Source organism: Gymnoscopelus braueri (assembly GCF_963280865.1).
Source record: "Gymnoscopelus braueri genome assembly, chromosome: 1".
Taxonomy (NCBI): domain Eukaryota; kingdom Metazoa; phylum Chordata; class Actinopteri; order Myctophiformes; family Myctophidae; genus Gymnoscopelus; species Gymnoscopelus braueri.
The window spans coordinates 23,345,295-23,372,237 of NC_137603.1; the positions used below are offsets into that span (position 1 = coordinate 23,345,295).

The 26,943-nt window shown below is 41.4% G+C and overlaps 2 protein-coding genes across 3 annotated transcripts; both read right to left on the bottom strand.

Moving 5' to 3' along the window:
* Nucleotides 1-396: 396 nt before the first annotated feature.
* On the bottom strand, nucleotides 397-6,190 carry LOC308093470 (mixed lineage kinase domain-like protein). The gene is made up of 6 exons (XM_080439806.1): nucleotides 6,110-6,190; nucleotides 4,540-4,624; nucleotides 4,154-4,302; nucleotides 3,667-3,716; nucleotides 3,407-3,550; nucleotides 397-859 (listed from the first exon to the last, which is right to left on the bottom strand). The coding sequence occupies exons 1-6, from the start codon at nucleotides 6,139-6,141 to the stop codon at nucleotides 774-776; spliced, it is 546 nt and encodes a 181-aa protein (XP_080295932.1). The 5' UTR covers nucleotides 6,142-6,190; the 3' UTR covers nucleotides 397-773.
* A 1,264-nt stretch (nucleotides 6,191-7,454) lies between these two features.
* Nucleotides 7,455-22,142, bottom strand: LOC308087192 (apoptosis-associated speck-like protein containing a CARD). 2 transcript variants are annotated; one of them, XM_080430908.1, is made up of 7 exons: nucleotides 22,083-22,108; nucleotides 14,500-14,552; nucleotides 12,349-12,576; nucleotides 11,813-11,856; nucleotides 8,401-8,446; nucleotides 7,969-8,217; nucleotides 7,455-7,782 (listed from the first exon to the last, which is right to left on the bottom strand). In XM_080430908.1, exons 4-7 carry the CDS (start codon nucleotides 11,852-11,854, stop codon nucleotides 7,754-7,756), a joined length of 366 nt encoding a protein of 121 aa, XP_080287034.1. In that variant the 5' UTR covers nucleotides 11,855-11,856; nucleotides 12,349-12,576; nucleotides 14,500-14,552; nucleotides 22,083-22,108; the 3' UTR covers nucleotides 7,455-7,753. The 2 variants fall into 2 exon arrangements, with proteins under 2 accessions (XP_080287034.1, XP_080287033.1); XM_080430907.1 differs by lacking the exon at nucleotides 12,349-12,576 and having other exon boundaries at nucleotides 7,456-7,782; nucleotides 22,083-22,142.
* Between the last annotated feature and the right edge of the window lie 4,801 nt (nucleotides 22,143-26,943).

Consider the following 26,943-nt stretch of genomic DNA (forward strand, 5'->3'; position numbering starts at 1 on the left):
ACAAAGCGTGCGTGCGAGACGGCGGAGGGTCCCGACTAACGCCTGGAACAATAATATTTCCAACGCGACCCTCCATTGCAGCGTGATCGCCGATCGAAAACGGCTCGTTTCCACCACATTAAAAAGAAATGGAGATATTAAGCTTTTAATCAAGGAGATAACATTGAAAACGCCGACCGGAAGGATTTTTGACATGGAGCCACATCCAGCCTCTTCTTCTCAGAAACTGCTTGGGTGATGTCAAAGTTTCGTTTTAGCGCCCCACGTGGCCCACATGTATAAAAATAGAATTGGGTCAAAAACGGTCCGGACCGTTTTCGGCACTTCTCGTTTGGACCCTCAAAAACGGTCCGGACCGTTTTTGGCATTCAATGTGTTAAAAGTGATGATTTAAAAAAAAATGCTAGTGATGGCATGAGTTTGGTTTCTTGTTCAAGACCTTGATGGCTCTCTTGAAAAGTTGTTCAATTGGTTGCAGGACTGTGGCACCAGCAAATGACCAGTTTGTGAAACAATATTCAATGTGGGATAAAATCAAGCAGTGTAGATATGACATTATGCCTTAAGGATGTTTAAACTAAAATAGTATACACTGTATACTATTTTAGTTTAAAAAAATCCTTAGGGACAATTAGCCTGTATACTAAATACAAAATACAAGCTAACTGTTGGACATGGCATCCTCATTGGTCTCTCAGCAATGAGACTTCTAAACACGCATACATGTATATCCATGCATGGTGATCCTTCTTCTGAGAACATCAGTTTGCCACTTAGTCCATCTGATCCACCTCCATCTGTTCCACCATCAGCTCCATCTCCATCACCTCCACCACCATGAGTAGCTTATCCACCAGCTCTGTCGAATAGAGACAAATATCACTTTGTGGAATATTTATAGCTACACAGAAAGGGGTGCACTGCAATGGTGACCAAAGGGGTAAGGTGCTAGCCTGATTATATTGGCTCCAGTCTCTTCTCTACATGTAAAGTGTCTTGAGACAACTTGTTGTGATTTGACACTTTAATAAAATTGAATTGAATTGAATTGAGTGTAGGCGATTAAAAGGGGGTGGGGATTAGAATTTCCCTAAACCAATTAGAATTGGTTTAGAATTTCCCTAAACCAATTACAAGGGACCCCCACCTCCAACTCTCATTGGACGGTCCTATACCTGCCAGATGATTTTGAGAAACAAAACCAAAAGTGACCATTTATTTATATAGCTATTTATATTTATACAGCCACCCTCTCTGTTCCTGTATCTGTCTCCTCCTCGCCATGGAGCTTGTTGTGTAAACAGCATATAAATAGCCGCTCTTGCTTTGCATAAACTATGTCAGTCAGACACGTTTTTTTTCCTCCATTCTGAATTCCCATAGACGTGTTTAACATTGCGTCAATTAAGAACTGTGTTCCAAAAATAAACAAATGAGCATGGCAGTTTGACTCATATGGGTATGAAGCATCAACTGACGGCGAGAAAAGGCTAACGTTACCGCCGCCAAATTAATTAAATGTTTGCCAGAAACAGACTGTAGCCTATCAAATATGAATGACTGACTACCGTAAACGATACAGAGCCACCTCCCTGACAATATTGCCAGGACAATTCTTATATGACACGATTCTAAGATAACACAATGTTATTCTCCATAGAGAAATTACTTCCGTGACCCAGAGGATGAACAAGTGACTTCAGAACTTTGGTTCTCTATGGCAGACTCGGTTATGCCACCAAATACCTGTTTTGTGTCTCAAAGAATAGTAGTACTAGGGATGGAAAACGACTCATGTTTTGCGAGTTGACGTGTCGAGGGCATTTATCGATGTGTCGATCGATTTTTCTTTTCTTTTTTTTTGCTGCGCAGCAGTTAAGAGGAGAGCCAAACTGAGCTTTCCTTTAAGCACCACAACTGCTGCACCTGCACCCATCATGTTTCGAATATGCATCAAAGGCCTAATGATAATAAAAACCGAGACTTTATTTAGTAGATCGATGTTTTTAATAACAGAGAACACTCCATAGGCTACAGCAGCCGATAACTAATGAGGCCTACGTTTGACAAAATTAGGAAGAATGATGTCAGACTCAGCTCTCCTTCCCGATGCCAAATAATAATAGTAACAACACAACACGTTCAACAATATGTAGCTATATGGTCTGGATATAAACTTTTATAACATGTTATGGAGCGTTCCGGACCGGTTACCTCAGCAAATACATGAATGTTCGCCCAAAAACACGGTCGCCCCGGATCAAATCCGGCGACCTGGGAACGGTCGCCACCAGGTACTACTAAACGTAACCTCAGTAAAAAATGGGGGCGAGTGTGTTTTGGGGCGATCGTTCCGGTTACCGGCACGTTCTCGCTCTCGTCGTGCTGTCATTGTTTGACGACAGGGCATGGTGTATTCTGGAAATGCCATCAGCTCACGGAAGCCTTTCCCCTCGACAACGCTAATTGTAGGCATAATATCTTCGGCTATCATCTTGGCTGTCAAATCAGTGATCTTTTCTGGCCGCCGGTTATCACTATGGCGAGGTTTCACTGTGAAGTCTGCCATTGTACTTTCTTGGGTATGGGGCAGGCTTTGGGACGGGGTGTCTCATTTGATGTGATTTGACATCACTGATGTTGACGACCAGTGATACGCATACTTTGTGCTGCACAATTTGCAATGCACTGTTTTATCGTCAATCTTGACTAAATCATCCCACACCGCACTCTTATGTGAAGCTGCCATTTCCAAGCAAGCTTTCAAGCAGGACGTAAACATAACTAGTCAGCGTGCACACGACCAGATCGGACATGCACTAGCGCAGCACACACACAGACCTACAGTAACTCTATGACACAGACACATCCTCTCCCATTTGGAAAACCTTTTATAATGTTTTACATTTTACAGAACTAGCTATTTTGGAACACGCCATTTAAAAGAAAATATATATATATGTATTAAAAAGAATTTGAGACGAAAAGTTGACATAAAGCTTTTTCTTCCGTAAGTTCAACGGCAAACCTGTCTCATATGCTCCTAACAAGTGACTGTTGCAAAGGAATTCAATATCAAATGACACAATAGGATGTCGCACAGATGGGGAACGCAGGAGTACGCTGCAGAACGCAGATGTTAAACGAGCTTGAAGCAATGCTGAAAATACAACAATCCGTGTGCAGACTGTGCACCAGAAGTCAGGAGACTCATGATCATCGGGAGATAGAACAACAGCAAGATCAGCCTCAAACAAGCATAGACCCAATATGAATTACTTTTGTGAAGCATTTAGAGACTGACTTGTGATTCTTATCACACCCAGGTTCAATCCTTCCTTTCACATTTTCTTATCTGCCTTCTCTGGGGTCACACTCAACACCAAAACAAGCCAAACAGAATTACCTCCAGCTGTTGGCCTGTGGAAACCGTCATATTCACGACAGGCATTGATCAGTTCTCTCAGCTGTTCAGGGCAGTCCTCAGGAAGTGGCTCAACTTTTTTGTCCTCACACACTCTCTTATGGATCTCTTTATATGTGGAACAATCTGTTATGAGAGAAGTGGTTATAATACATGAAACAATGCGGCAAAAAACAGAAACAGGCAATTGTGTAAATTGTAAAGTGTGCAAAAAAAATTACAGTCTGAATCAGGTCACGCACCATCAAAGGGTTTCTTACGGGTGGCAATTTCCCACAGGACAATTCCGAGACTGGAAGAAATTAAAGAAATACATTCACTAACTCATTACAGTTATTGCTATTACAGTTATTACTACAGTGCCAATTATAGACAATTTGGCATTTAGTAGACGCTCTTAACCAGAGCGACTTAGAATGAGCAAGGTAAACACATACAGTACATTAAAGGCAGAGCGACAGTGTACTGTAGTGCCTCAGTAAACTATCACAGGTAAACCAAGAACCTAGCATCAGTTTAAACAATGTAGTGTCAAAATAATAAGCTGTACATTGAACTATAGGATACCAAGTAAACAATGAACCTAGCATCTGTCTAAATAATATCTATAACAATATTATAGTTGATTATCCCATTTCTTATGCTGTTTTTTTGTTTTGTTTTTTGTACAGACTTTGTTATGAAGGTGCTATGTAAAACATTTGTATACATTGTTAATAATGTTGTTACCTATACATCTCATGTTCCTTGCAGTATGGCTCATTGACATTCCCCAGCTGCTCAGGTGATTGGTATTTCAAGGAGATATTTCTTTGGTCCTCACGATTTTCTGACCTTCCCAAGGATGTCGCTGTTTTTGACAACTCAAAGCCACCCAGCTATAGTCACAAAACAAACCAATGAAGGATATCATTACAAAATAGAATAGAATATCTACCACATACAATTTGTACCTGTAGGTAAGCAATGATTGCTGAATAGAAAACAAACGTATTATCCCAAAATGTGACATTTAAAATATCAATTTCAAAAGTACCACAAACTAAATATGAATGAAAATAAATATTTTCATATCAACATATATGAAATATGCTTTATATTTGACCCCCTCATACCTTAACTCTGTACCCTCCATCTACCAGGAACTTGTAGCTGTTGAGATTCCCATGAACTTTAGATTTGTCTTCTGTTTGATGTAATCTAGGAGGAAATATTTTATTTGAAAATTTTATTGGAGGATAAACCCCTTGAGATGCAGCATCTCGTCTTCCAGGGGGTCCTCAGGCACAACACACAAACACTGACACAAAACAATCACATAACATACAACAACAACAAAACATACACATAAGGGCTCTCACACCATCCCAGACCAGTTTACATCTGTTATGCCATAATAAAAATAATAATAAAAATGAAAAAATAAAATAATAATAAAACAATCAATTATGAAATCAAATTCAACAAGAATACATGGCAACATATGTCATCTCCAGTCCGAAGTCAAAACCCATAACCCCCCAAGCCGACTCCGCGAACCCCGATTGTCTTTCCGTTAAGCCAACTTTATGAATTTAAAAGCAAGAACAGTTAGATTTTAGGGAATCAAGCAGAGATATTTTGAAAACAGAAAATGAAATAATTGATCTAAGTAAAGTGGATAAATTGTTCCAATCAGAAGGTGCTTTAAACTTAAAAGAACGTCTCCCAATTTCTTTGTTTATACCGACAGGTACCTCAAAAACAGGTTGTTGTGTATGTCTTAATGGGTATCTTGAACTGAACGGACGTAAAAGCTCTTTCAAATAAGAAGGATAATTAAAGTAAATACATTTAAAAACAAAAAGCAACCAATGAAAATGTCTCCTATCATGAGGAGATAACCAGTTTAACGTATCATACAGAACACAGTGATGTGTACTGTAAGGACACCGGAGTACAAATCTACATATATTATTGTAAACTACATTTAACGAATGAAGATGTGTCTCAGAGGTGTTCTGATAAATGATGTCACAATAGTCAATGATAGGAAGTAGAAGCTGCTGAACAATATGTTTTCTTATTTGAAAAGTAAAACAGTTTATTGATCTATACATTAATCTGAGACCATTATTTACTTTACTCCTAAGAGAATCGATATGGTAAAATAGTAGGCGTCAGTGTAAATCATCAGAACCAAAGTGACATTTAAAAGGTGTGGATTAAAGCTGTCTGGACACTTAAGCCTAATTTATGCTCTGTTGCACCAAAAATACCAGACCTACAAACTCACAACGCGTTATGACCTTGTAGGTCAGTTATGTTACATTACATTACAGTCATTTGTGTTGCCACTGTAACGCGACAAAGTATAAATTGGGACACCCTGTGCAGTGTACATACAGTATCACTATAGGTCCCTTTTTGGTATCTCTGATCTCTGAATTATTATTATTATTATTATTATTATTATTATTATTATTATTATTATTATTATTATTATTATTATTATTACTATTATTATTATTATTATTATTATTATTATTATTATTATTATTATTATTATTATTAGTAGTAGTATTATTAGTATTATTAGTATCTTGGCTGTATTTATTTCTGAACATAAAATGCAACCTACCTTGTCAACCCACCAAGTGAGATTCTTGTTCATACAACTTATTCTGAAACAAATTGTTTTGTTACCTGTAGAGGCCTTGTGCAGCATCCAAACACATGCGAGCTTTCCTGCCCCAAGGTAGCTCTTCACGCGGTGTGTCCAACACTTCTCTATAAGGCTCTATTGGGCCTATAAGGCTCTATTAGGGTCTATAAGGCTCTATAAGGCTCTATTAGGGTCTATAAGGCTCTATTAGGGTCTATAAGGCTCTATAAGGCTCTATTAGGGTCTATAAGGCATTGGTTCTCAAAGTTGGGTCCAGGGACCCCCAGGGGTCCGTGGGGGGGTTCCAGGGGGTCCCCAGCAAAATGTGTTCATATAGCATCACAATAATTGTAACCACTTTAACCTTTTATGATTTGGCTATTCAAAAATAGCAGATCTACAAGCTCATAGCGCAGCACCGAGTGCCGCGCTATGAGCTTGTAGATCTGCTATTTTTGAAAAATCGTGAACATTTGTGCAAATCTTTGAATATGTATTTTTTAAAGCGATCATTTGTAACTCAATTCTTTGCTTCTGGGGGGTCCCTGGAACAAAATATTTGAGATGGGGGTCCGCAGCCAAACACATATCATTTTGGGGGTCCTTGACATGAAAAAGTTTGAGAACCACTGCTATAAGGCTCTAGTCTATTAGGCTCTATTAGGAACCATCTACAAGGGTTTCTCCTGACAGCCACACATTCCAAGTACATCTGCTATTTTCACTATTGTTGTCCACTAATGTTAAGAATGTTATTTAGATAGCATGTTTATTTTTATGACAGACGCTAGTTTAATGTCATGTCATGACCCCCACATTAATGTTTTCCTTTGACTCCTTTTGAATAGATTGTACCAGGGACCCCGATCAGAGAACATTTTTGTCATCAGGTTAATTACTACAGCATTCTACAACTGTCTACTGTGGTTGGGGAAATAACAGGGGAGAGAGTGAAACCTATTATCTGAATACATTACGTTGCATTGTATTCTCCTTAACAGTAAGTTTACTGGCCTGGTAAACCATCCTGGTCGCCTGAATTCACATTATCATATGTCTTCACATGATGTGATTTCACATTATCATATGTCTTCACATGATGTGAATTCACATTATCATATGTCTTCACATGATGCGAATTCACATTATCATGTCTTCACATGATGTGAATTCACGCGACCGGGATGGTTAACCAGTCTATAAGTTTATTACAATCTACCTGCACACACAGCCTAGTATTATTGTTATTATGTTATTGCTACCAAATGTATAACAAACGGTCATCAATGTCATAGAAATTAGTGACAAAGAATCAAGAATCAAGAACGTACAAGCAGCGGAATGTTGGTGGGACTTTCAGTTCAATAAAATAAAGAAGTAAGTCAGAATAAAGTCAGTATTATGATTTTATTTTCCAATTGAATACATAATAAGAGTTCATCAAAGTCAATCAAAATTGGACAGGAAAGTAAATACATGAAACACTAATTAATCACTGATGACTGATTTCACAACCCTCAACATTTTCAGGTACATCTTCTTATAAGGTCATAACACACAGCTTAGTTGTGTAAACACAGCATCTGCTTGTCAGTCATGTATGGAAACTAATGAATTACCCATTACTTGATACAAATAAAGATACAGGTTGGAAAATTATGCACAGTTTATTCATGCCGTTGTGTTCAACGAAGGGATTGGGCCGCCTTCATTTCTAAAAGGGAGAAATAATTATATATGTCAACAGTGGAACCAATGAAAAGGCCAGTTGCCTTCATAACAACCATACACATACACAGGACGTTAGTAATAATAATAATAATAATAATAATAATAATAATAATAATAATAATAATAATAATAATAATAATAAGTCGTTTAAGTTTACAATTGATCTTACCCAGCTTCTCCAATAGGACACGTTCTTCGACTTTGAGAACATTATAAAATGCTACTTTGGTGCGTCTTCCCCCTGGTTGCAGCACCTTGGTATACAGTGTCCTCATTTTATCCATGTCTTTTCTCTCTGTTGAAATATCCGCATAGATCTCACGATGGATGAAGCCGCTTTTTTTTAGAGTGTCTGCTATCGCCATGACCACGGAAACCTCTTGAATCAAATCTGGCATGTTCTGGTCCACGAAATGCTCTGATTGCAAGAGAAAAAGAATTGCCAGAATTGTCATTACATCAATGAAAAATAATAAAGCTCTCTGCATCTCTAGTAGTGAAACAACGGGTGCATTTATAGTTTTGGAATAAATGATTAAGGATGTACACCCTGGTAAACGAAAGGTATTACCATCACTGAACTGTACCAGAAAAAACTCACCTTTTTCTGCATCCGTTTTGAATGAAGTCACTCCGTCAACAGCAACCTGTTGAACACAGTTGTGTTATTTCAATCATATCATTAGTTCTTTAATAAACAAACACATTAAAAAACATCCAATCAGGAGAGAGAACCAGATAACATTTTCATTTTCATAGTTCCAGTTCCAATTTTGTCTGCTCATCATTTAAAAAAAAAAACATATTAAAAAAAAATACTTCCAATTTCAGTTGTTTATCCTGTAGGCCTATCCTGTATGAGTTCTCTCTCCTGATTGTATCAAATTGGTATCCTGACCTGGAAATGTATTTTCTGTTTAGAGCTGGAGAGACTCCTTTTACTCAACACTCTAGTCTATAGCAATGAATACTATCACATTATAGCATGGGTGTTCAATAGCGGGTCCAGGACCCCTAGGGGTCCTTAGAGTTACTGCAGATCTGCAAGCTCACTGCAAGTTGACGTGTTGTGAGCTTGTAGATTGCCTATTTTCGGCTAAGCGGTTAGGAGGAGAGGGGGAAAAAGAGCCGACCAAGTACAAAGCCAAGGTCAAGTATTGAGGGTTTAAGAGGTTAATGTCTGAAAATCCACATTAACATGAATCCAGCATAATATAAAATATCATGTGTAATTGTTTTTTATAAATAGTGTTGGCAAACAAGTCAATGAAGCTATCTATGAAAATCTTATCTGCAACACAATTGTATACAATATGTAGTGGTGGTCCCGGCTTCATCTCTCTCTCAGCTATGTCCTTGACCTGAAAAACGTTGAAGACCTCTGCATTATAGAGCTATTTAACCCTGTTACTGAACAAACACTCTATAGCAATGATTACTATCACAATATAGAGCTATTTAACACTGTTACTGAACAAACACTATGATTACTATCACAATATAGAGCTATTTAACACTGTTACTGACCAAACACTCTATGATTACTATCACAATATAGAGCTATTTAACACTGTTAATGAACAAACACTCTATGATTACTATCACAATATAGAGCTATTTAACACTGTTACTGACCAAACACTCTATGATTACTATCACAATATAGAGCTATTTAACACTGTTACTGACCAAACACTCTATGATTACTATCACAATATAGAGCTATTTAACACTGTTACTGACCAAACACTCTATGATTACTATCACAATATGGAGCCGTCAAGCTTTCTCAAATGAAGTTGCCTTTTTAGTCTCGCCATAAAACAACCTATAGCCTTTATCATCATTATCACTGTTTATGACTGTCTCTAAACGTCTGGGTATAATCTGGAAACGGCTCCTGTGTTTTGCCGGCCAAGAACGCAGGGGACTTTGACCCAACCTTTGTGTTTACTGCCCAGCCATTGTTTACTCTGTAACACACACTCCAACCCTCTCTGTGTAATAAAAGGTACAACCCTGTGAGCTCTAACCTGTGAGAGTGTTTACAGGTTGTATTGGGAGTCAGAAGACTGACATGAGAACACAAAGAGGAGACATAGAGACAGCAGACTGACATGAGAACACAGAGAGGAGACATGAGACAGCAGACTGACATGAGAACACAGAGAGGAGACATAGAGACAGCAGACTGACATGAGAACACAGAGAGGAGACATAGAGACAGCAGACTGACATGAGAACACAGAGAGGAGACATAGGGACAGAAAACTGACATGAGGACACAGAGAGGAGACATAGAGACAGCAGACTGACATGAGAACACAGAGAGGAGACATGAGACAGCAGACTGACATGAGAACACAGAGAGGAGACATAGAGACAGCAGACTGACATGAGAACACAGAGAGGAGACATGAGACAGCAGACTGACATGAGAACACAGAGAGGAGACATAGAGACAGCAGACTGACATGAGAACACAGAGAGGAGACATAGAGACAGCAGACTGACATGAGAACACAGAGAGGAGACATAGGGACAGAAAACTGACATGAGGACACAGAGAGGAGACATAGAGACAGCAGACTGACATGAGAACACAGAGAGGAGACATAGAGACAGCAGACTGACATGAGAACACAGAGAGGAGACATAGGGACAGAAAACTGACATGAGGACACAGAGAGGAGACATAGAGACAGCACACTGACATGAGAACACAGAGAGGAGACATAGAGACAGCACACTGACATGAGAACACAGAGAGGAGACATAGAGACAGCAGACTGACATGAGGACACAGAGAGGAGACATAGAGACAGGAGACTGACATGAGGACACAGAGAGGAGACATAGAGACAGCAGACTGACATGAGAACACAGAGAGGAGACATAGAGACATGCAGACTGACATGAGGACACAGAGAGGAGACATAGAGACAGCAGACTGACATGAGAACACAGAGAGGAGACATAGAGACATGCAGACTGACATGAGGACACAGAGAGGAGACATAGAGACAGCAGACTGACATGAGGACACAGAGAGGAGACATAGAGACAGCAGACTGACATGAGGACACAGAGAGGTGACATAGAGACAGCAGACTGACATGAGAACACAGAGAGGAGACATAGAGACAGCAGACTGACATGAGAACACAGAGAGGAGACATAGAGACAGCAGACTGACATGAGAACACAGAGAGGAGACATAGAGACAGCAGACTGACATGAGGACACAGAGAGGAGACATAGAGACAGCAGACTGACATGAGAACACAGAGAGGAGACATAGAGACAGCAGACTGACATGAGGACACAGAGAGGAGACATAGAGACAGCAGACTGACATGAGGACACAGAGAGGAGACATAGAGACAGCAGACTGACATGAGAACACAGAGAGGAGACATGAGACAGCAGACTGACATGAGAACACAGAGAGGAGACATAGAGACAGCAGACTGACATGAGGACACAGAGAGGAGACATAGAGACAGCAGACTGACATGAGAACACAGAGAGGAGACATGAGACAGCAGACTGACATGAGAACACAGAGAGGAGACATAGAGACAGCAGACTGACATGAGAACACAGAGAGGGACAGAGGACACAGTGGGGGTGAAGGCTATAAGGCCTTGTTAGGCTAAGATGCCGCCTGCCTGCTTTTAACACATTCCCTGCCATTGGCGGAGATGTCCGTCATTTAAAAAAACAAGGGCGCTCTAACGCAACTTAGGAATGATCCCTCGACTCTTAGAGAAGGAATGGACGGATGTGACATCATACCAAAAAAGGTCACTTCCGCGCACTCCTATGTTGTAGAAAAACACATCTAGCATCTTCTTTTTTAGGTGAAAACAAGCCTTATTCAACGGCCGAAAATGGCAGAGTGCGGTTAAAATATTTTTGTTCCGGTGGATAGACGAGATATTATTATTATTATTATTATTATTATATGATGAATACTTATTATAACAATAATAATGGTTGAAGTACTTTACCTGATTTGAGTGAGCTCCCATCATTTCGTCATCGTTGTGCATTTCTGTTGAAAGAGGTATAGATTCCTTCATTTAAGAGATAATATATTACTGTGTGTGACTGTGTGTGTGTGTGTGTGTGTGTGTGCGTGTGCGTGCGTGCGTGTGCATATTGGGCTCAAGGTACAGTGATAGACTTCATGCAAAAACGTTTTAACAAACGAAACATGAAAATATCCCCCCTCACTTTTCTGACCCTCCTTCCTGGCTGCTTCTTCTTCTGCCCGTTGAGGAGCTACCTCACGCAGTGTCTCATTGGCCCGTTGAGGAGCTACCTCACGCAGCGTCTCATTGGCCCGTTGAGGAGCTGCCTCAGGCAGCTTCTCATTGGCCAGTTGAAATGCTACTTCACACAGTTTCTCATTGGTTTGCATGGTCAGGGCCAAGCTCAGCACATGGTATGCTTGGTCGAGACGCTTGTTCAGTCTCTTAAACTTATATCTGTGTTTGGTAACCACAAAACACTTGAAGTTATCGGAGGTATATTTTTGGACAACCTTCTCAGCTTCTTCCAGGGTGGTCTTGAGGTTGAGGAGGGTGCTGGTCAACTCCTTAGAGATATGAGCTTCTCCTTTCTCCTGCAGTTTGGTCCACAGAGGCTCCAGTAGTTTGACTCGCTCGGCCAGTTCCTGACAGTCTTTGGTGTTATACTTGACTTCCTCAACGTGAGCGTAGATTTTAGTTGCTATGCCAAAGATGCTGCCTATGTGATTCATGTCTGATGACTGAAACACGGCACAAGGGAGAAAGATAGGTTGAAATAAAGTGAATACAAATGTACCACTTAAAACCTCTATACTTGGTAAAAAAGACTCTGTATTTTTGGTTTGCTCTTGTTTCCCCTCTTCGCCGGAAAATAGCAGATCTAAAATCTTAACGGATTGGACTGGACTTGAATGTAACAGATTGAATTGGATTGGATTCATACACTATATCTCTGTTGGCAGAAACCAACTAGTCCAAAATAGTAACTTTTCAGGAAATAAAAAAATAAAAACAAATCAATAATCTTGTCATGGTTACTGTCTCTGTAAACTCAAAATGTATTTATTTTTCTTAAATTGTTATCCCACGATTTTGTAACCCCTTTTTTCACCCAGTGCCAATTGCCTATGTAATCCTGGGCACTACTCTACCTCTGCCAGCCTAGGGAAAGCCCAGAACTGAGCTCACGCTTCCTTCAATGCATGAGGAGTGAGCAGGCCGTTGGACGTATCGCGTGGAAGGAACACGTTTTTTCCAACCAGTTCCTTTCCCCTCCATCAGGCGCCCTGGCTGACCAGGGGGAGTATAGAGACCAGGATTACTGCATGTTTTTTGTGAGGGTACCTACCCTAGGAGACACGGTAAACCCACAATTGATGTCCCGCCCCTTTTCGGGGCCATCGGTTGCTGTTGCTTGATTGGATAAAAATCCTTTCTAAACTTGGTGCACCGGGGCAGTTTATAGTTTTTTTTACAAACTCAGCATAAACAAGTAGAAGGAGGCGGAACCAGGGCAGAACAAGACTGAAGGAGCCAGCTGGTTGGTCAGTCAGGGACCAATCAGAAGGCTGACAATGTCACTCCCTTCCCCCAGAGCCTTGGTTGCCTTAAAGGGACATTTCGCCGATTCTGCATCAAACCCCTATTTTCATCTAGGTCTAGGACCCATAAACATGATCCTGGTGTGTTTTTTGTGTTTTATCTGTATTTTTAGATTTGAATCCATATCCTCAGAGACTATGAGATTTGACTCATAGTCTCTTTATCTCACCTTATTTCCTGACTACAATGTAGACCACACCCCCACGCAGCCTCCCCTCCCCACAAGGAAGGGCAGTGCCCCAAAGCATTATGGTCATTGTAGTAATGCAGCAGTCCAGTCAAACCCCAGTCAAACACACAGACTTCTATATTTTTCTGGCCTACTACAAATATTATTAACATTGAGTGACTGTAAGTTCTTCCAGGGGTGAAATGCTCCTTTAAGTGGATTCACTTGTGAGCTCCGCCTCCACCTGAGCTTGATTGGCCTCACAATTCTTTGACCTGAGGGGCGCTCGGGTGGTGCAGTGGTAAAGTACCTGCCCACCACCGCTACAGAGTCTGGGGGTTCGAATCCGCCGCGACGCTTTGTCGAGCGTCAATATGAACACAATTGACCCTGTATTTGGGGAAGGGAAGCCGGGCGGGGAGGGGGATAATTGTCACTGCATGCACTCCTACAGGCTGGGGGCGGAGCCTGTCAGCAGGGAGCGTTTGGCGGGAGGAGTAGGACGAAGGCTCTACATCCTCCCGGTGGGGGCTCCTCACTGGCAGGTGAGTCAGTAGCGATGACAACACACAGAAATGTGTGTGGAGAGGAATAAATTGGCATAACGACAACATTTGGGGAGAAAAAGCTACAATTATTTTACTTGCTGGTTTATAATTGGTGTTTCAGGTTCTCGGTTTGTCTGTACCGGTACGTTAGGTTGAGTTTGAGTTGTTGCGCTGTTAGTCTGTCTGTGTGTGTGTTCCTGTATATTATCTGTCAATAAAGTCTATAAGTGTGATCCTGCTTCCTGTGTTTGGGTTCCTGAGTTGAGTTGTGCATTTGGGTTCATTTGATTCCAGGTCGTGACACTGGTGTTACAATTAATTAAACATTGAGTATTTATACTTACTGTACTGCAGTCAGTACTGTAGTCGATCTATTCTCTTTAGAAGGAAGAAGAATCTGAAATTCCAAAAGTGGGAAATTAGCATAATGTAAGCAATTTATTTTATATTACTTGTCATTTTTTAATTAATTTACATGTAGACAATTACAACATCCACACAAAATATAAACTAGATTACAAAGTTCATCATCTTCATTTAATTTCATAACCCAAGCCCCACCTAGCACATAGTCTAACAGGGGTCATCACCATGGCAGCTTGTGATGGACATTTTCATTAAAATTTCATTTTACCACGGACATGCAAAATAATCATCTTACCAAAAACACAGTGGCCAATCCCTAAATGTATACTAATGGACTCCTAATGTGTCATAGTGTCTATTCCAATGTGCTGCACATTTTAAAACAATAGTCTGCATTAACTACTGCCACTTGACAACCCAAAAAAAAAAAATCCTAATTATTTTGGATAATGATAATTAAGTCTAATCGGTACTAGACTGAAAGAACGAGCCCAATCGATGGTCTTGAAGGGCGGATCCAAACCCAGCCGCCTGGATTCGTGCGGCGCTTCCTATTGCTTCACCAATCTATGTCCCGGCCTCCCCTCCCCTCCCCCCCCCCCCCCCCCCCCCGGCCTGTGCACGGAGCACGCTGACGTCACTAAATTTAGAGCGACGCCCCTCTGCACTCTGATTGGTTAGGAGATAACAAGGTCCTAAGAACATCGTTCCTGAATGGTTCGCCCAGCCTTTTTTTCTTTTGAAAAAAAAAGAAAAGGCATGGGTTTCCGACGCTAAATCGGTGCAGACAGTGCTTCAGAAGGAGATCAAGTTCTACCAGCTAAACCATTGGGTTTTTTTGGCACGGTAGCTTCAATAGTTGTGGTTTTCATTAAGGCGATAAGGCATTCTCTGTTGATGAGACACACCTTACAAGCTACATTTGATTTGTTTGGATTTGTTAGACGTAATAATTACATGTTAAATGCTTCTCACGGAAACGTCAAGGATAAAATGTCAATGGAACACTGGAACAAGGAAACTTGAGAGACAAAAAAGATATAGGCCTACATGATGAGTGATTAATGAAGGGCATGCCAGGATTTTAATTGAATGCAGTGTCACTGTTTAATGCGAAGGCACCTAACTTTGATCAGAGGTGAGCTAACTTTTACATTGGAGGAGGTCCTAGGCTGTGGATGGAGGGTTTCCATTATTTGGAGTTGTTATTGTCATTATTGGACACTTTGAAACACCGTCTCTCAACTAACGACAACCAGCTTTACTTGTCCAGTTCTGCCCTCCTTTGCCGTGGTAGCAAATAGCTCCAGGGGTCATCAACATGCAGGCGCGCGGGAAGTCCTTAATACCTAGGGGGGCTGTGCATGGGGGGATTTTCTTTGCGATTTTTTGGTGGTTTTCTGTGTTTTTCCCCACACAAAAAGGCAGAAAGACAGTGCAAACACCAGGTTGAAGTTCATCCATGACCGTAACAGACCGCTATGATCCATGGCTGGCGTTTTGTTTATATCAAAATATATATATATTATAAAAAAAATTAAAAAATCATATTTTTTTGTTTTTTTTCTTCCCATCACCAGGGGGGCTGCAGCCCCCATAGCCCCCCCCTTCCCGCGCCACTGTCAACATGTCCGTACATGGACAAGCATGTCCGTGGCTAGACTTGTCTATGTCCATGGCACTCTTTTTTTCTTCTTTAAAAAAAAAGAAAAATATCGCCTATACTTTTTCATTATAATGTAAAAACATGTTCTAAAATACACAATTTAATCTTTAAAAATGTGTTTGAATCATTTTGGTGACTCATAAAGTGTCTGGATGACATGCTCATCAATATGTTGCAGGAGATTTGTGGTATTGTATGTTGTGATGCAATCATGTACGGGACATAATTGCATCATATGAGGACAACAAGACAACAAGATTCCCTGAAAATGTCAAAAAGTAGATTTATGTCAGTTGAGAGAAAGTGTTTCAAAGTGTCCAATAATACCAATAATCATAGTAACACTCCACAATCATAATCCATGGAAACCCTTGATCCACAGCCTCACCATCAGACCTCCTCCTCTCCTCTGATCAAAGTTAGGCTCCTTTACATCAAACTATTGAGACACTGCATTCCTTTCAATCCTGTCATGCCCTTCATTAATCACTCATCATGAACCGCACATACTGTAATTACCTGTTTTGACTCTCAAGTCATTTCCCATTGTTCCATTCTGCATACCTTAGACTTTCTCATCAACCTCACCTTAATGGAAACCACAACTATTAAAGTTGACTAACAAAAAACGGGTTTAGCTGGTAGAACTTAATCTCAAGTAACACTGTCCTCTGAAAAGCCATCTGTCTATAATAATAACCACCATATGAAGTATAATACGTACTCATTCACCTCTACAGCTAAATGGCCCTTTTGCTCCTGCAATGTAAGATGGAAGCACTGTCTGTACTGATAATTATTGAAATCCCAAACATGAATATACTTGGACCATGATGCCACATGTAATGCCTGTCTCAGGAATGCCACCTGCCAGTATACGTACAGTGGATAACTTCCCAATCTCCAGGTTTGCGAAAGTATAGCTAACCACTATCACTGACATCCCAATTTTCAATTTTGGGCATGATATTATAGGCTAAAAAGAAGAGAGAATTGCTGATATACAAGCTCACAACATGCTGTGATGTGTTGTGAGCTTGTAGATCGGCTCCCCCCCTCAAATAATAGAGAATGTATTTATTTGATAAGTGGCTCGTTTTAAAATGTGTAGCTCTGTGGAATAGAGTAGACTAGACACTATGGCACCATGACTATATATTTAGGGCTAGGCCTATGTGATTATGGTAATATTACTGATTACTCGTTTTGCATGTCCGTGGCAAAAATACAATATTGATGGAAATGTCCATCCCAAGCTTGCATGGTGATGACCAGAACAGATGACAAGCCTTCTGTTTTTGCTCTTTTCCTACAATTTTTTTTCACTGTGTTCCCTCGCATGCTGTTGACCTTGATTATTTCATTGTCTGACCACACCACATACACTATGAATCTGTTGTCCTAAAAAAAGAAAGAAAAGAAACGTATTTTTTAATACACATTTTACTATATTCACAGAATTGAGGCAGCTATCCACCTGTTTCCGCGGGAATTTACTGGGGCACAGGCCCTATGCACAGGCCTGGTGGGGGACATATCCGGCGGAGAAACCACATATGTATAGCCTACAACCGGAACTGACGCCCACTCTCCGCTGGAAACTTGTTTATAGCAATCATTTCTTTTAGCTGTCTTGTGGTCTTCACCTGACGCAATTGTGTGTACAGATACCATGTGCAAATAGCACCGGCTTTGGATGCTGTCAATGCACTGAATGCGACATTTTCACGTTTAATCAGACTATTGATTGATTGGTGTTATGTCGTTATTGAAAGTTGATGAAAGTGACTTGACTACATGAGTACATGACTCGGACGGTGCTCAGTCGGCTCAAGCGAACTTCGCAGCGTTCGGCACGGCAACTCGCTCGCTCGCTGGTGCCTCTTGTGGCTCAAGTTCGCTTGCGACGTCCAAAACTATACTTTATACAAAACACCTACTGAGCCCCGTGGGTAGGTCAGTATCTCTCCTACTTTGACCAATTAATAGTCTGATTAAACATGATAATGTCCCATTCACATTGACAGCATCCGAAATGGGTGGCAATAGGCCTACTAAAAATCTCCTGCAACACATGTAATGAGCATGTTACTTTATGAGTCACCAAAGTTATTCAAACATGTTTTTTATATGTTTCTACATTATGATGAAGAAAATATATGGGCTATATATTTTTTCAAAATAAAACATTTGCCACGGACATAGACATGTCCTAAGTTGCCACGGACAACAAACAGTTGTTTGTCCGTGTACGGACATGTTGATGACCCCTGCTAACAGTGCGTGGATGTCATCTATCTATACAATTGGGGAGATTGGCTGAAAGCCGGTAGGTAGGTAGGGAGGGAAACGGAGGGACACTGGCTGAAAGGACCAAAAAACCCGCTGTTGCCAGATCGTGCGCGAGCAACAAGCAACCTAAGCGAGCAACAAGCAACCTAACACACAAAGCTGCCCACTGCGCATGCGTCGACGCACTTTCTCTAACCAATTTACACCCACTTCACGCTTACAAAACCTGGACATGGCAACGTCGCTCATCGTTCTGTGATTGACAGCAAAAGCTGGCCAATCAGGTGGCGAGTTCGAGTGAGCCCGAATGGCTCCGAGTGCAGCCGACAAAAGACGAACGCCAGCCATTGTTTTGTGCGAGTCAGGGTGCGAGTGCCTTCATTTCTTACTTTAGCTTATAAAACGCTCTCAAACTTCTTCTCTGAGGCACGGAATTTACTTATAACATATCGTTTGGATAGAATTTAGTTGTTTCACTTCATATGTGTGCTCAATTATTCATGACAGAGCCTATTTAAAAATAAAAATTCAGAGAACCGGCGACAGAATTTTCGCTGACGGACAGAGAGAGACAGAGAGACATAGAGAGAGAGACAGAGAGAGAGAGAGAGAGAGAGAGAGAGAGAGAGAGAGAGAGAGAGAGAGAGAGAGAGAGAGAGAGAGGAAGACAGGGAGAGAGAGAGGGCCAGAGGGGAGAGAGAGAGAGAGAGACACGGAGATGGAGAGAGAGGAAGGACGGCAGGAGGCGATGCGCTGTTAAAAATTTAAAAACTTTTTTGGGGGAAATTTTTATCCCACGATTTTTGAACCCCAAAATAAGCGAGCCCTTGCTTATTTTTGCGCGGACGTAATTTGTTTGTCATTGTGGTGAATGTTTGTGTGTGCTGCTGATGTTTGTTGTGTGAAGCTTAATGTCAGAGTGTTTGTGTTGGAGCGCCTCAGTGCGGCTGCAGAATTCATGTGCAACATCTTGCATGCGTGGCTGTGGCTTCACAGTTTTCCTTCGCAGTGTCTGTAGGTCACGGCCTGGAGACCCCAGGGTCTCCAGGGACCCCTAAGGGGGGGGGTGGTTGGGGGGTGAGACCCTCTGGGTTTTTTTTTTTTTTTTTTTATCCCATGATTTTGTACCCCCAAACGACATTTTCTTTGGGGGGGGTAGGGGGGGGGGGTACTAGAATTCTGCCCGCGTAGCGGGCAGAACTTCTAGTTCATTTACATGCACACACACACACACACACACACACACACACACACACACACACACACACACACACACACACACAGTGGTGGACAGTAACAGAGTAAATGTACTTGAGTACTGTACTTAAGTACAGATTCTGAGTATCTGTACTTTACTTGGGTATAAGATTTTTTTAATACTTATTACTCTTACTTGAGTACATTTCCAAGACAAATATTTTACTTTTACTCGAGTACATTTCTTGGAAGGCTTTAAAGTACTGAGTACTTTTAGGTTGGCTGTTTCTTTTTTCTCCCCTAAAATGTAATTGGCCACACTTCTGCTCTCACCCTAGCCGTGTTTCTGGCTTCCCCCTCTGCTCGCCTCTTTGTTACATATATGGGTGTATAGGAGTACAAGTATTTAGTTCTGGTTTCTCAGTCATTTCTATTTTTGTTTGTGTTTCTGTTAATACAATTTAACTTATGCATTTTGGGCGGTTATGTTTTGTCTACCTGCTCTTCTATTGAGACATTTAGACCGTGTAAAAGGTCATGTCTCACCTAGCCACAGGATCTGACATGAATTTTGGCCAGATGTGTTAGTATAGGAAATCAGAGGTTGTTTGTGTGGAGACCAAGCAAGTCGACTTGTCTCTGTGCCATCTTGTTTTGACAGGGTGAAGATCGCCGCTGTGCATGTCGGCGTCATTTTGTTTTGACAAGGTGAAGTTAACGGTTGTGTGTGTGTGTAAATATGAAACATCCTCTGCTCTCATGAGAGCAGAGGATGTGGTCACAAAGAAGGCTGTATATCTAGCACATGTCTAGCACTGAGAAATGACCTAACCACATGCCTTGCAAACAACACCTTCCTCTCTGCAACCACCATGTCTGCAGGCATGGATGCCAATTTATGTTGGGTGGGTAGGGTACTCAACAACAAGTCAAACACACATCAATCAAGTTTTAACCCCTTAATCAGAAATACCTGATGAATGTCAGTTGGCAATAAAATACTTTTTTTTGCAGTAAGTGAAGACAGTGTGCATGATCACCATTCTCCTGCCTCATGCACTGGCTGCCTGCTCCTACGCACCTGTCCTAGTGTGCAAAAGGACCTTTAGTTTTTTTTTACTACATTTCAAGTCATACAATTTGATTATTGGCTGATGATGAAACCATAACTGGCATAATGACTCTACAGGGAGAGAGTTTGAATGACAGAAATCTGTTCACAATAACACACGGTATCAGAGCGGGTATACATCATGCATCCTGTCCACGTTACAAAGCATCACACAATAGTCATCCGACCGACACATTTTCTGTGGGTGCTCGGGCTCCCCGGCACCCACAGGATTGGCACCAAAGTCTGCAGGTCTCTGCAAAACATACACTGAACAGAGAGAATGTTCTGTTTCTATGTCAACTGTATGCATGCAGAATGAGCATAGGTATTGTGTCAAATCACCAGATGTTAAGATCTGGTGAAAAAATATGTGTAATCACTGTAATCAAAATGACCTTCATGACAGTTACTCTATGCATTCAATGTATTGATTTCTTTTTTAGAACAGATGGCCTCAGTTTAAAGTTAGCCCCATGTCCTAATCTTTGAAGCTGAATGTTATGACAAAAAGGTCACAGTTGATGGCCCTGGATCTGAGAATTTGTACCAAATAGATTTTCTTTATCACCAAAGTTAAATCACATTAAAATTTGAAATATAATTAATGTGATCTGAGTGCAGCTTTGTCAGCGATGTGTCACTCATGTGTGACTCCTGTTATTTCCTCATGAGAAAATAATAATCTTTTGAGGCACTGGGGTTCACGCTGGTCCCGAGGAAGACTAAGCTAGTAACTCCCATCATGATTACTGACATCGACATCGCCGAGTCTCGGACACAGCAGAGTATGTAAGGGAACTACTACTGGCAGTAGAAATGGAGTGCAGGAAGTTCGGCCTCAAGCTCAATGCCAAGAAAACTAAAGTATCAGTATTTAACACAGAGGACATCATTGCCACTGCCGACGGGACAGTGCTCGAGGTAGTCAAGGACTTCAAAGGACTTTTACTTTCACTTTTAGCTGTACTTTAAGTATTTTAAAAAAAAAAGCATGTACTTTTGAATACTTAAGTATAATTAAATAACTTTTTTACTCTTACTTGAGTAACATTTTGACTGAGCTACTTTTACTTGTAGTGGAGTAAAATTTTACCAGTCGTATCTGTATTCTTACTCAAGTACTGGGGTTGAGTCCTTCGTCCACCTCTGCACACACACACACACACACACACACACACACACACACACACACACACACACACACACACACACACACACACACACACACACACACACACACACACACACACACACACACACCCCTATGTAGTAATAATATACTGTATACTCACTGTGAGAGAGAAGAGGTGGAGAGAGCTTCTTCACACGTCCTCAGATAAAGAGAGACTGAACGACTGTTGAGTTTATCTGAACCACAGAGAGGCCGTCTAGGGGCGGAGCCTTGGTCTATAGGGTGGATCCTCATCCTCAAGAGAGAGAGAGAAGTTCTCCAACAGAAGAACAGGGAGACCAATTAGTAATAGAAATGATGGTCAGAATAGATTTTTTTAAAATTGTTTTTAATGTAAAACGAATAGAAATGGCACTTGTTGATCTCTCGGGTGGCACAGTGGTAAAGTGCCTACCCAACACCACGGCGGAGGTTGTGGGTTCAACTCCACCGTGGTTTTTGTCCGGCTTTGTCGAGCGACAATTGGCCCGTGTTCTGGGGGAGGGAAGCCAGGCGGGGAGGGTGATAATAGTCACGGGCCGGGGGGCCGGGGGGGGGCGGGGGACTGTCAGCAGAGAGTGTTGGGTGGGCTCTACGTCCTCCTGGTGGGCGCTCCTCACTGGCAGGTGGGTCAGTGAGGGGATACGACAGCAGTGACAACACACACACGTGTGAGGGGAGGAATTAATTGGCATAATGACTAAATTGGGGAGAAAAAGGGGTAAACACTAAAGCAACCAAAAAGAGATCAATATGTCTGTCTGTCTGTCTGTCTGTCCTTCCCATTTTTGGGAAAGCAATTTCTCAGGCTTTGAGGGAAAGTCATGACACATCATGGCACAAATGTTCACCTGGACTCAAGGATGAACTAGGTCATAGATGGGCAACTGGCGGCCCGGGGGCCACATGCGGCCCCCACCTTCACTTAATACGGCCCGCAGGTTAATATCAGAATACTGATATATTATTGATTTCAGCTGTTACAATTCCAAACATGCAAACATGACCCGCTTTAATTTCTTCAGTCTATATAGGCTGAAGAAATAGGCTAGCTTAATGACAGGTATAACAATTATATTCTTTTTTATGTCCAATGTATTTGTATTAAGTATAACTAAATGCATTTGAAATTAAATACAAATTTTACTTTTCAGGATTCTAATTAAAAAATAGCAAACAAAAAATCAGGATTCCAATTAAAAAATAGCAAAGATAGCAGATCTACAAGCTCACAACGCGTCGCAGTGCGACACGTTGTGAGCTTGTAGATCTGCTATTTTTGCCACTTTTGTGTGACATAGAATGGCGAAGTACAAGTACAGCATTCATTTACGAAAAAAGTACGGAGATAAGAGGCGTCTGCCCGACAGTATATACAATGTGGTCCTCTGGAGTGAGTGTGGAAATATAATGGCGCTCTACATCATCAAAGTTGCATCACCCCTGAACTAGGTGGTCAAAGGTCACTGTGACCTCACGAAATTGTCGGGGACAGGCAGGGATGAAAGCAGCGACCTTTGGACTCACAGGCTCATGCCTCTCTTCTCATTGAGCTAGAAATATAACCTCCCTGATAGTTTCTGTTGATATCTATAATTCTTTCCGTCCGTTATGAACCAAGCCTCTGTTTCGCTAACTACTCCAGATCACTGGTTCACAAACCATTTACCAATCAAGACATTCTTTGTCTCCTCGGAACGGAAACTAGTGAAAATAGACAATGTACAAGCTCACAACGCGTTGCTATCTGAGAAGTTGTGAGATTGTAGATCGGCTATTTTCACAAGAAGGTACGTCATACATTGAAAATAACTACTCTCAAATAATAATAAGCGTTTCATGTTATCTTTAAGTGTCATAAAGGGTAATATAAAGTAAATTATATTAAAGTTGTTGTGTGTGGTGGACTTTCATATCAGTGACAACTTGTGTTTTGGACTGATCACTTTACTTTGCCACAGGGTAGGCTACTAACCGACTGAGTGAGTGATGGTGGACGGGACACGTTTTGTCATCAATACAGTGAAGAATAAAGGTTGCAAGTCCAAGAATGATATTGTTTCTCTGATATCAACTTACTCCTCTCTAAACATCTTGGGTTTATGTCAAAATGTGCGGGTGTACTTAAAGCTACTGGAAACCCAATTCCACAATAGCCTGCTAACAGTATGCAATTTAAGGTCTTATATGCCTGGGCTTCCAACCCTAGTCTCCCATGTGGACAGCCAACATCTTAAACACTAGCCTAAAGGGGATTCCCCTTTGATAGGTTCTCTGCTCCCACTCAATCTGCCTCTGTCTGGGCCAACTCTCTCTGTTGGGCTGTTGCATGTAGACACATTGACTTTTTCAGGGATTCTTTTAACCACAACCTCAGGACACAAGGATTTTAGAAATACCTTTAAAAGTTTTAACATCAAAACATGAACTGGGAGCATGTCTGTTTTGTTAAAATGATAGTCAGAGGGCTCAACTTTTTGTTTTTGAATTGTTGTTGTTGGAATGAGGTTTTTTATACTTTTATACTTTGTGTTAAAACGTACCTGTTTACCTGTGGAAATGACTGTTGATTTTTAATTGTTAATTGTTGTGGGTTTGTGGTTGAACTGGGAGGTGTGTGGAGTAAACAAGACAGTCTGGTTCCTCTCCTACAATATTTTCCTACAAAAGTTTTTAATGTTCACAATAATCACTGTATGCCAAACCAATAAAGCTATTTTTTATTTAAATGGAAAAGTGCTTTACTTTATTTAATATCTTTGAAAATAACACCAGACAATCATTTATATAAATACTTATACCTCAACCAACAAGAAAGCAATGAAGACTAGAATATTATGTTCTTAATGCACTTCATAATGTATTGAGTAGGCTAGGCTACAGAAGCCAAAGCCACGCCTGTGGGTCATAGAAACATTCACATTGAACTGTTCTAGATGAATCCAGGCATTTTACTTATGGTTGAGTTGAGTGGGACCAAGCATAAACTGATGCCAGAAGAGTGCTAATCCTTTTCCAAAGAGGCTGAAAATACAGTGGTGGACAGTAACAAAGTACATTAGTTAATGGTGAGGACCAGGAATTAATGAAGAGTTCATGATGAATTCATGATGAATGAATGTATGAGTTCATCATTTATTCATCATTAATTAAGAGGTAACATTATGTGTATGAATTTGCCCCCTCAGGTAAGTGTTACCGTCTTAATCTGTCCTGCAGCTGCCGACTTGAGATGTCACTTTTCCATTAATCCAGTGGCTTTTTTGTATTTATTTCAAGGGTCCATTTGGAACTCCCTCAACTGTTGATAAAACAGAGGAGACATTACACCACCTTGTGGCGTAACTGGGGAACTTAATTATAGCAGCAAACAAACCCTACAAAATAATCCCTCAGGGCTCAATACTAGTGTATTTTCTGTTTTCTGATGTTTTCTGTTATTGTGGGGAAAGCTTTAGCTGAAAATAGCTGATCGACAAGCTCACAATGAGACATAATAATTCATAATTTTGGTGTAATAGATATATATTCATTTGAAATTCCAATTGTCCTTTTCTATTTTATGTTGCTTCCCCTAACCCTAGACTAGGGGTCGTAACACTGCTGGACTTTTTCAATTTCACCCAGCATGTACGGGGCCCGACTCATGACAGAGGCCACACATTGGATCTGGTCTGTTCCATATTGGCACACCTCCCTCCAACCTGGAGTGCCTGGAACTGGGCTTCTTGGACCCTCGTGCCATAGGGTTCACAATACCCGCCTCTATAACCAAACAGCACCCTGGACGCACCATAACCTTCAGAAACATCAAGAGAGTGAGTGCACCAGCCCTATCTGCCCAGATAGCCACTCGTATGGTTACGGTTCCTCCCACCACCATGGTGGATGGCCTGGTAACCCACTTCAATGCTGCCGTATCCGTCAGCCTTGACTCCCTTGCCCCCCTCATAACTCGGACTGTCTCCTTCAACCGTCCTGCCCCCTGGTACACTCCTGAACACCGCAACTTGAAGGCCACTGGTCGGCGGCTGGAGAGGCTCTACAAACGAACGGGCCTCATTGTCCATCGTCTGGCCTACAAAGACCATGTGGATGCCTACAAGGATGCCCTCTCCCGGACCGAGACCCAATATTATTACTCTTATTATTGACTTATCTTATTGACTCTCAGCAGAACAACCCCAGAATGTTGTTCTCTACCATTAATCGCCTACTACGCCACCTATCCCAACTCTTCAGGTGCCCCCGACCTCTGCTCCAGGTTCTTGGACTTCTTCAAAGCTAAAGTGGACTCCATCAACCAGCACCTACTGGCATCGGCCTCCCCCACGCCACACACACCTCGGCCTCAGGACACTGCTCCCGTCGCTGCCTGCCGTCCACCGCTGTGGATGATCCTATGGTCACTGAGTTGATCATCAAGGCTAACTCATCCACCTGTTCTCTGGACCCCATGCCCACAGCACTAGTGAAGACGTGCCTGCCTACCCACCCTCTGCCCTTCCATCATGGACATCATCAACTCCTCATTGCAAGCTGGCACAGGAGCCTGCAGCCTCAAAATCGCTCAATCACCCCGATTCTCAAGAAGCCTGGTTTGGACCCTGAGGATCTGAGCAACTATATCGACCTATCTCCAACCTCCCTTTCCTCAGCAAAATCTTGGAAAGATAAATTCAAGCTATTATTATTATTATTATTATTATTGTTAGTAGTATATTATTACTATTATTATTACTTTTATACATAGGCCTACACAAGTAATATTTTGAATTAATGAATTCATTGTGTTATGCATTGTGTTATTGATAGCCTACTTTTAGCCTACTTAAAGAAAGAAAAAGTAGGCCGACTTGTTCCACCACTGACTAGCCTGAATGGCTTTGTGGATAACAATCAAATGCAACAGGACCGAAGGACTCACTGGCATTACCCAGAGCCGTACGGGTCTGACATTACCACGTGACTTAATTTGTCAC